Source organism: Antechinus flavipes, chromosome 1, assembly GCF_016432865.1.
Source record: "Antechinus flavipes isolate AdamAnt ecotype Samford, QLD, Australia chromosome 1, AdamAnt_v2, whole genome shotgun sequence".
NCBI lineage: Eukaryota > Metazoa > Chordata > Mammalia > Dasyuromorphia > Dasyuridae > Antechinus > Antechinus flavipes.
Window position 1 is genome coordinate 363,195,513 of NC_067398.1, and position 11,422 is coordinate 363,206,934.

At 33.3% G+C, this 11,422-nt stretch overlaps 1 protein-coding gene across 1 annotated transcript in view; it reads left to right on the top strand.

The window, feature by feature from the left end:
* The window catches only part of PIAS2 (protein inhibitor of activated STAT 2), a 104,313-nt gene extending 93,410 nt beyond the window's left edge, over positions 1–10,903 (top strand). The window contains 1 exon segment of the mRNA XM_051969658.1: positions 2,133–10,903. Coding sequence (XP_051825618.1) covers positions 2,133–2,318 — 186 coding nt within the window. The 3' untranslated portion in view covers positions 2,319–10,903.
* The last annotated feature ends 519 nt before the right edge of the window (positions 10,904–11,422 follow it).

The following is an 11,422-nucleotide window of genomic DNA, read 5'->3' on the forward strand; positions in this document are numbered from 1 at the left end:
GGAATTGTAAGCAAGAGAACCAAATAGATTAAAATGAAATTGTCTAAATCAACACAAATCGATTATGAATAATTGAGAAAATTAAATGTTACCTGCTAATAACATATCCATAGCAACTGTTTTGCAAATGAAGGATATGATATACACGTTTACTGAAGCAGATTAAAAAAAAACAAGAAGTGAACATTGATAGTAAAGTTAGGGCTTGAGGAATACAAAGAGATTGTGATGTTTAACAGATTTTTTGCTCTATGATATGAGAAATTGTGAAGTAATTTTTTCCTCATGTTTTTCTATCCTTTTAAATATTTGATGCTTACTCCATAATTGTAGTTAAGTTTTTAGGTAGCTTAACAAAATTGACTTCATATATGATCATTTTAGGTGAGCTCACATGTTTCTAAAAAGTGAAAATATTCCATTTTCTTAAAATAAGGTACTGTGAAAAACAGATATAACACTTGTAAGGTAGCCATCACATTTTCTTAACTTTTTTTTTTTTTTTGCTGAGGCAATTGGGGTTAAATGACTTGCCCAGGGTCACACAACTAGGTAGTATTAAGTATCTGAGGTCAGATTTGAACTCTCATCCTCCTGACTTCAGGACTGATACTCTATCTACTATGCCACCTAACTGCCCCTGCCATCACATTTTCTTGCAGAACATCTTCATACTTAAAATAAAACCTAGGGTATCTTCCTGTGCAGTGTATTCTAGATTTTTATTTGATTAAAAACTATTCCTTATATATAAAAGATACAGATCATATAATATCTAACTAGCTTTTAAACATTTCTTGCTCTTACTATGTAGTGTCTTAGTGGAGATTTTATTTTAGAAGTAGTTTAGTCCACAAATATGATAGGTCACAACTGAAATCAGCTAGCCAGTCTTCAGTACAGGACATATTTATTAAATACTCTCTACTCAGTGATAGTCATTGGAGGAAGTACAAAGTTTTTAACTACAATGCTCCCTGTTTCATCTAAAATTGAGATAAATGGAATTAAAGGCTCAGGTGAAGGGATCATCCCTAGGATATAGGGAGGGGTAGATGCCTTGTTTTTTTTTTTTTTTTCAGATGAGAGGGGAAAAAACCATGAAGAATTGTCTTGGGGATGTTTTAAGTAATAGGAGATGTTACTGTCTATTCTTATAGTATTTGTTGTTAAAATGAAGTACAGAATTTGTTAATATGTACTAGGTGTGGGAGATGCCTTTTTTTTTTTTTTTTTTTTTTGGCTGAAGGGTTTGCAGAGAGAGCAAAAAAAGAGAAGTAGTGAGAGTAAAGTAGAGGAGGGTTGCTGAGCAGCAACCTGGGGTCATGTTGTATATGATTTAGCTGTGATTATAATATTCTGTTAAATTTAGTTACATTTGTTAAACGCTTAATGTATATAGATCAGTGTTCTGTGCACTGAGTAAAAAGCACAAGTTTAGGTAAGGCATAATTCCTGCCTTCAGGGAGCACAGTTTTATTATAATAGCATACATGGAAACCAGTGCCATTTGAAGTTCAAGAGGGAAGGTTATTACTAAAAGTGAGAATTGAGGAAACATAGGGAAAGTTGCATTTAGAGATTTCTTAGCTATTCAATAGTTGGGGAAAGGAGGAATGGTACTCCAGATTATTATCCAGTCCTAAAAGAATAGATTAATTTTTAAGGCCACTTTACTTAATTAGAATCATTGAAGATAGATATGTATTAACTCTTTCAGAATATGTGAGATATTCCTTTAAGCCCTGTTATTTAGCAACTGTTCTATGTAATTAAGATTTAATATCATCCAGAATTGTCTGGCTGTTGCTCAGTTAACAAATATTTATTCACTGTATTTTGTACTTTAAGATAAACTAGTCATTGATGATATTAATAGAACATTCTAATTTATTTATAAACAATACTTAAAATATTATTTTTATTTTTATATTTTACATATATATGAATATATATTATATATATACACACACATATAGTTGTAAACAATACCTAAAATATTATATAAATCAGTCCCTTATAACCTTATGAAGCATTGGGAAAATTTTCATCTCTGCATGTATATTATATATAGAGTTTAAAACCAATGTAATCTTATCCTCATCATCATCATCATTGTTTATTTCAAACAGTACTGTCCTCCTATGTTTTTGGATAGTCTCTCCTCAACCTTGTCAACAAGCAGCACAGCTGGAAACATCATCACATCCACAAGCCCCCAGGAAAGCAACACTCATGTTACTTCATCAAGTAGGAGTGAGACTGGGGTTATAACCAGCAGTGGGAACAACATTCCAGACATAATCTCCTTGGACTAAAAAGGACTCATTGGACTACAGGAATAATTAGCCAGTGCTGCTCTTTCTTGCATCTCTGGTCCATGGAATCTATTTTATTGCCAGTTAGTTTGATATTTATTGAAAAGACAAATGGATTCTGTTACCTTCTGAAAATGGAAGAGAAAAAAATTATGTGCAGCAAGAAGTAAATTTAGCTTTCAAGGATTTTTTTTTCTTATTCATTAAATATTCTGAGTATCAAATATATTCAGCTACATCACCATCTTTTAAAAATTTCAGTTTCTTATGTTGCTGGATGGATTCTACAAACTGATTAAAACAAGTTTTTGGTTGTAATACACAGCAATAAAATTATGTAAATAGTCAAAAACTTTTTTTTTCTAATAAAAGGCAATTAACTACTCTAGAAAAAAAGTATGCCCACACAGTCTGTGTGAGAGTCTGCTTTGCTGAATGAATACTTTTCACAGACCTATCCAACTTTGACATGAGGAATCCTTTTGAAGTGATCCTGGCTTACTTTATATTTAAGCTGTTATGACTTTTCACTTTTTATCACTCATCAAAGGAAAACAACTCATTTTCCCTCAGATTGTCATTGACACTGTAATATTGCTGATGAATGCAAAAATGAAATTCTGGTATTTGGTTTCTTCTTATTATATAGAAAGATCACTATGCAAATTCTGCCATAGACATAATTGTTTTACTGTTGGTGGATGTACATTCCTGGTACCTCATGCAACATATTGGGAGTTTTATTTGTTTTCTCAAAAAGGGGGAAAAATATATATATATAGCTATTGACTGAAAACAGTTCAGCCACAACTTTTGTGGAATAGGGTGGAGGAGCTGGGTAATATTAATTAAATGTTAAGCCAAAATGTTTTCCCCTAAAAGTTTGGAGAGTGGCTTGGTTATTGGGAAGGAGTTGGAAATGAGAAATCTTTGTTTACAATAGCTTTATTTTCTCTTTCATTTTATGGTATACGATACAAGTACCCATTATCACACTTGAGTGCTCAGGAAGGCCAAACTAGCACTGAAACTTTGATAGCCTCCACTTTTTTTTTCCCCCTGGCCCAATAAAGTCAGTTTCCTATAGAACATTTGTTTCCTTTGTTTGGTTCAAAATAATTCAAAGAACTTGGTTTTCCCACTTGCTAAATTTGCTATCTTTGACTTGTCTTTGGAATTAATTCGCTTTCTTTGGAAAGACCATCATGTTTTTGGCTTAATTTTATTAACTTGAACAATTTGTTGGTTCTCAAGGATCTAAATTACTTCAAATGATATTCTTTAGTTTGTGTATTCTTTTCCAAGATAGTCATTTTGCATAGCTTTGAATCTGAATCTCTTCTTTGCCATGCAGTTGACTAGTCTTTTCCTAAAACTAAGGAGCCTTAATGAGTACTTGTAGACTCTTGGCATGCTTTAACTAGTGTCAGAGGGAGAAGGGATAGTTACTTCTTAGTCTGTAAAATAGCTAAGCATAGATGAGTGACTTATTTCATAGAGTCATAGATCTAGAGCTAATGGGCCATCCAATTCAACTTCCCCCTTATTTTACAGATGTGGAAACTGAGTTCCAAGGAGAGTAAGTGGCTTGCCCCCAATTTTTTTCCACATAGCTTCAGAAACTCATATCTGCCTCTTGTTGGTCTTTGCACTCACCAAGTATCCTCTGCTTGTAGGCTTTGCTTTGTGGTTTCTCTTGTGGACTATACTGAGTTTGTACAGACTTAATTTCAGATTGTTTTATTAGATTATTTTTCTGGCCTTCAACTAGATAGAAATACCATACTGAAGACGTGAAATAAAATGAAGCTAACACCAATTGTTATTCACAACTCTTATGCTCTTTTAGCAGATTCTCATCTATGTGGCAGTCCTGTTTAAAAACAGAAACTAATAATGCTTTTCCAAGAAGCCTTTTTGTGGCACTATGCCAGATGCTTCAGTTATTTACAGCTGCATTGTCTTGTCTGCTAACTTTGTAATCAGATAGTAATAGTATTCCAGTTTGTCTGACATAATTTGTTTAATAAACATAATGTATATTATTTTCATTGTTACCTTTTAGATGCTGACATAATTATCTTTTCATTTAACCAACAGGTTTGCCTACAATAGGTTAAAAGAAATGACTTCTGGAAATTCATATTTGGATGTTTCCTCTACAGTTCAATCCTCAATTTCAAAAATTTTCATTAGTGTTTTTCCTTTTTGCTGTTCTATGTTATTCTCTTTGGGTTCTTCACCTTCTGGATGTAATTTTTTTTAATGAAGGATTATTCAGAGGCTATCTAGTTCAAGCTTCATTTGAAAAATACTTATATCTTTTCTGCATGTTCTGTGTCAGGAAAAAAAAAGCATGGATACTAATCCTTCAAGAAGCTGGTGTTTTAGTTGGAAAGATTAATAAATAACTCATGGAAAAAGGAAAGTCAATATGACAGCAAATAATTGTGAAATTGATTTAGAACTTTAAAGAAAAGAGTGAACTTAAAGAAAATCTGGATGGAAGAAGTTTTAAGTGGTGAAAGATTTCGGACAGCTTTTAAATTAGATGTAAAAGAGAGGAACATCGTTTCACGAACCTTTATAAGAAAGCACAAAATAGGAAATTTCCAAATATGTGTTCCACAAACAGTCATGCTTGGAAATCAGCTCATTAGACTGGGAAGAGGAGTACATAAGTTGAGTATAGTAGCGCGGAGAGTTAAAAAGAGATTGAAGATGTTGGCTGGCAGCCTAATAGAAGAGTTTACATTTCATACATTATGGAATAAAAAGAGTCATTTAAAGTTAGTCATTCCTTGATAGACTCTGGTAATGCTGTTCCAGAATGGATTGAAAGGAACACAACCTGGGACATGGGGAAGATACTCTATGATATTTGTGAAAGTGGGATACAAACTGAGCTTGGATTTTATCTGAGAATAGGGAAAGGATTTATTTTTGAGATTCTTTAAAGGAAGAGTAGTAATTGGAAACGTAAGGGAAATGGACCAAAGAGACAAAGCAAGTTTTATGACTATGATTGGATGACTTAAGAATGAGAGAGGCAGGGCCAGTTTTTAGGGGAAGACGATAAACTCAGTTTATAGTGACTTTTGAATGAAGATAGACCTGTTCACCAGGTATATTCCTGGAGCAGTTTATAAAAAGAGTGATGAGATGGTTGTGTGGAAATAACTAGTTGTAGCTGAAGATAGGCAACTAGGATGGAGTCAGCATAAAAGTGATGAAGAAATGTGAATTTAAAAATAACTCTTTCTTAGGCCATTGGTGAAAATTTTTCTTTCTGATCTCCAGTCTCTCCTTCTATATAACCTATATTAGTTGTGGAATGAGAGTGAAGAGAAAACCACACATTCTTCCACCCTGAGATTTTTGGAAAACATGAGGCAGAATGATATTATTGTATGTTTCTATTGTGGTAAAGAAGCTTCATTTAGGAGGAGATTCTTCCTTTGGAAGGGAGACTTGTTTTTGGTTTTTAAAGAAAGATTGTTTCAAGTCCTTCCACAAGGGAGTGCTTCCAGGAAGTCCAGACAAGAACTTGACTTCTAAGACCCAAGTCAGATGTAAACCACTGAACCTAAATGGTGACACTATTTAATAGTGAAAAAAAAAACTTGTGTGAATATAATGTTTAACCACTAGGAGATTTGGTTCTCTATTTGCTTCTTTGGTTGAGAAGGAACAAAGAAAAAATATCACGGACCAATGAGAAGAGGTTTGTGCCTTTTTTTTTTTTTTTTTTTTTTTGGTAGGTAGTAGTTGTAAAAAAATTTATTTGCATTATGTATTGATTTACTTATGTGTTTGCAAACGAAATGGACAATATTTCAATAAAAGAATGTATAGGGAGGCAATTATAGGTTACATAAAAAAGAACTAGCCTTAGAACAGGAAGAACTGGTTTCAAGTTCTATGATATGGATTATCTGTGCCACCTTGATCATGTTGCTCTCCTTGTTCTAGTCAACTTTTAAATCTATAAAGATGTTGACGTATATTCATATAAAGGCAGGGTAAGTGATATTTACCATTTATCAGGCTGCTTATGTTTTAAAGTAGAGGCCCTTCTTCAGGTAGGTCTTGATTCTTTTGTATGGTATGCTGATTAAAGAGCTGTGGTCTACACAAGAGGTATCAAACAGACTTTCAGTGTTAACTTATTTTAAAAATATAATAATATTGGTATTGTGTATTTTGTAAAATATTTTCCATTTGCAGTTTTTAAATGGTTTAGCTGCACTTGGGAGTTATGGGCCATGTATATGACTCCTTTTGTCTATACTATATCCCAAGGAAAAGTGTTCTGGTTTTCAAGGAAAAACCCTAAATAGAAAATTTTGAATGGAAATATTGGAGGTCTCAAACCATTCCTTGCCTAATCCCAAGCCACAACCTTAATAAGGTCCAGGATTTTTTTTGGAGGGGAGGGGGAGTGGTATTTTTTTGACTTTAGCCAAATGAAGTGGCCTTTACCCACAATTATTTAAATGAAAACATTAAGCACTCACTCTTTGCCAGGTGGTCTGCTATTTCCTACTGGGAGTCTACTTAGGGCAACCAGGTTGCAAAGAGGATAGATTAGTAGGTTGGAGTCAGAAAGAACAAAGTTCAAATGTGGCCTCAAACTCTTACTACCTGTATGATCTTGGACAAGTCACTTAACCCTGTTTTACTCATCTGTAAAATGAGCTAGAGGAGGAAATGGCAAGCCACAACAGTATCCCTGCCAAGAAAATCCAAATGGGTTTAGGAAGAGTTGGGAACTACTAAACCACATGAACCATATTTGGTAGCAGCAGCTTCTAAGATACTTATCACCTGTGTAAATGCATTTCCTTAACCTCAGGTGCTTGATTTTCTGTGAGTTGGAAGGTACTTAAGAAACCCAGCTCTATCACCTTCTTTTACAAAAAGGGAAACTGATGCACAGAAAGGTAAAGTAAGTTGTAGACGGCCTCTGGAGGGTTGGAGAATAAAGACAAACCCAAATCTTCTGATTCTCAAAAGCATTTCATGACATTATTCTACCTTTTTCTGCAACACTTAAGTGTACATTTCTATGCTGTTTTGCTAGCCCTCATAGTTATTTAGGAGCTTTTCAATAACCAGCAGCCATTCTTATAAAGAAGATTGCTGAGTTGGAGAGCAGAGTGCTCATTTTTCTCCTGTGCACCTAATATGCTTCACATAGTATTGAGCTTGAAAATACATATTGATATACACATATATATCCTGGGAGACATATCCTATATCCACTCTATGCTTAGCCATTTTCCCCATGACTTTACATATATCCCCAGCCTTGCTGGTTTAATGTTTTAGTGACTATCAACCTAAAATTTCTTGTTCTCTTCATTCTTTACCTGCTAATGGGTTACTTTAGTAACCCTTATTATGTATATTTTTATATATTCCATTTATATATTTCATTGTTTCTTCTGCTGATTATTGCTGGAAAATGTTCTGACAATTGATGTGACATCAGCTGGACTCTCACTATTACTCAGCAATTTTTTCATCATTAAATTCAACTGCTATTGTAATGTCCTTATCTTTAAACTAGCATTTACTAAGAACAACTATTTCAGGTTTGCAAAGTAATTTCTTTACAACAAACCTGTGTTTTGTAGGTAGGTAGGTAAAGTAGGTAACACAAGAGGAGGGGAAGGAAGTAAGCATTTATATAGCACCGACTAAGGGCCAGGTTCTCCAGACCCAACACTTTATCCACTGTGCCACCAAGATATTTCTAGTACATGTATTATCATTCTCTTTTTGCAAATGAAATAACAGATTCTGAGAAGGTAAGTGATTTTTTTTTTTTTTTTTTTTTTGCTCCATGGTGTTAACTTAAATGCTAAAGGTAGGATTTGAAGCTTTTGTCTGGCATTCTTTCTACCACTTCCTAATGTCTGTCTTCCTTTCTCAAATAAACAGTATCCCTAGTCCATGCTAAAATGATTCCTTCTACCTATGTTCATAATTTCATCTTCTCCTGCCTCCCCCCTCTTCCCCCAAATATTATTCCACCAGTCACTATTGCTCATGCATTTGTTTTCTCAGGTAATGTACCCAACATCCTGCAAGTATCCAATTCTTAGTATTTCCCAGTTGCCAGTAATAGCATACAGGCCATCATTTTCTCTATGTGATTGATTAGATTCCTTTTTGAGGTCAGTAATGAAGTGTCTATGTCACTGCTTTATATGAGTCATCTTTAATAATGTGCTACAGACTATTTATACCCACCATTATTTTTTCCATTGCTCTTGGGTTTATTTGTAATTTTAGTACTTCTGACCTTATGATATTCCAATATCATAATAGAATCATTGGAATAATATTGGTGCTGCTGATTTTTGTGTCTGAGGTAGTGAGCAGTTTGGGATCATTGAAAACATGCATACTTTCCTGAATGCAATCCAGCCTGACCTATTCCTCCTATTTGGTTCTGAGCCCAGTTCATTTTACATCAGAAGCATATAAGGTGATGGGCAGCTAGATGGCATGGTGTAAAGAAAACTGGACCTGAGGTCAGAAGACTTGAATTCAAATGTGACCTTAGATGATGCTAACTTTGTGAACCTGGGCAAGTCTCTTAATCTCAATTTGCCTCAATTTCTTATGTATGGTGAGAATAATAGTACTTAACTCCCATAGTTGTAGGGATCAACTAGGATATAATTGTAAAATGCTTAGCACATAGTGGAAATTTAAAAGTTCCTTAAATGTCCACTTCTCTCTGAAGCAAAGGATCACCTTTATTATACTAAGATTTTGTCAATGTTATACAATTACAAACCATGTAATGGCAAAGTTAGTGAAGACATGAAATTGAACATCCAAACAGCATGGGGAAGTGCATTATGGCCCTATGCAGACTGCAATACAGTGAGAATAAAGAATTATGGAGAAACATTTGTTAAAGGGCCTCATCAAGGAAATGTATGAGTGAAACAGAAGCTGTGCTGATTATGTTGTGACAAAAAGGCATAATCAGTGGGTAGTTGGGGTATATTCATAACCTCAACATCAGGTGAGAGCAGTTTTTTCATGAATCATAATTTTTGACATACAAATGAGGGACACTTCTTGGGATTTCCTGAATAGATTAATAACTAAGTTTCATTTATTCAAGGAATAGGAGGATGGTGCAGTATTGAAAAATCATAAGGAATCACATAAAATAAATAAATAGCATGATTATGCCAATAGATGTAGAAAAAAATTAACAATATAATATTTCTTTAAAATTCTAAAAGAGGCATGGGAAGAATATTTTTTAAGATGATCTTTAAGACTAGGAGCCAACATTGTAATTTTACATTATATATAATAACAATTATAATTAGAAACTTTTTACATAAGTAGAAGGATTGTGAAAATGGCCTTTCCTCCTATCATTTGATGTAGTAATAAAATGCTATTTCAGTAAAATAAAATGATGGAAATAAAGTCTTAACAAAGAAAACATTTATTTTTAATTATTTATTTTCATAATTAGAAAATTTTTTGTGGATGCAAAATTTTTTTCTTTCCAGCTCAAATCCCATCCACTGAAAAGGCAAGCAATATTATATCAATTATACATGTGAAATACTGCAAAACATTTCTATATTAGTTATGTTGTCAAAAAGGCAAAAAAGGTGAAGTGAAAAAATATATACTTCAGTTTGCAATGAAAGTTCATTAGTTTTCTCTCTCTGGAGTTAGATAGAATTTTTCATCATTAGTCCTTATCGCATTGTCTTGGATCATTATAATCTGAGCAGCTGAGTCTTAGTTAATAACTTTACAATATTGCTGATTTTGTGTACAATAAGCAGAACTCATTTCACTCTACATCAATTCATATAGGTCTTAAAAGGTTTTTCTGAAGCCGTTCAGCTCATCATTTCATAGTACAATAATACTCCACAAACATGCTTCAACTTGTTCAGCCATTCTTCAATTAATGGACATTCCTTCATTTCCAATTATTTGACACTATGAAAAAGGCTGCTATAAACATTTTTGTACATATAGATTCTTTTCCTTTTTCTTAATCTTTTATAGTGGCATTACTGGCTCAGAGATGATAGGCAATTTTATGAGTTTTTGGCGTAGTCCCAAATTGTTCAGAATTGTTGATTCATTTTTCAACTTCACAATGTATTTGTGTCTCAGTTTTTCTACATCTCCAATGTTTGTCTTTTTCCTTTTTGACATATTAATCAATCTGATGTGAAGTGGTACCTCAGAGTTGTTTTAATTTGCATTTCTTGAATCAATGGTGATTTGTGGCCTTGTTTAAAAATTGTCATTATTATTACTATAGTTAGCTTGGTTGTCTTCTGGAAACTGCCTGTTTAGATCATTCAATCATTTAGCAGTTGAGGAATGGCTCTCATTTTTATAAATCTGATTCAGTTCCCTGTATATTTGATAGATTAGGCCTTTATCACAGAAATTTGTTGTAAAAATCCCTCTCCCCCCTCCCAGTTTTTTGCCTTCCATCGAATTTTGGCTGCCTTAGTTTTGTTTGTACAAAATCTTTTACATTTCATTGAATAAAATTTATCTATTATATCTCTTAATGCTGTCTATCTCTTGTTTGGTCATAAACTCTTCTCTTATTCATGGATCTGATAGGTAAAATTCTCCATATTCCCCTAATTTGCTTGTGATACTACTCTTTCTGTCTAAATCATGTAGCCATTTTGATTTTGTTAGTATATCTGCTCTATTTCTAGCTTCTGCCAAACATCTTTCAAGTTTTTCTAGAAATTTTGGCCAAATAGTTTTCTATCCTAAAGCTCAGATCTTTGAGTTTAAACAAACACTAAATTACTATAGTCACTTGCTATTGTGTATTATGTACCTAATTTATTCCATTGATGCACCATATATTTCTTAGCCATGATTATTTCTTTGTAATGTCGTTTGAAAAATCTGATATTGCTAGATTGCCTTCCTTTACATTAAAAAAAAAAAAAAATGATTCCCTTGGCATTCTGGATCTTTTGTTTTCCCAGAGGAATTTTGTTAAGATTTCTTTTCTAGTACTATAAAATATTCTTTGGTAATGATTGGTATGACACTAAATAAGCAAATTA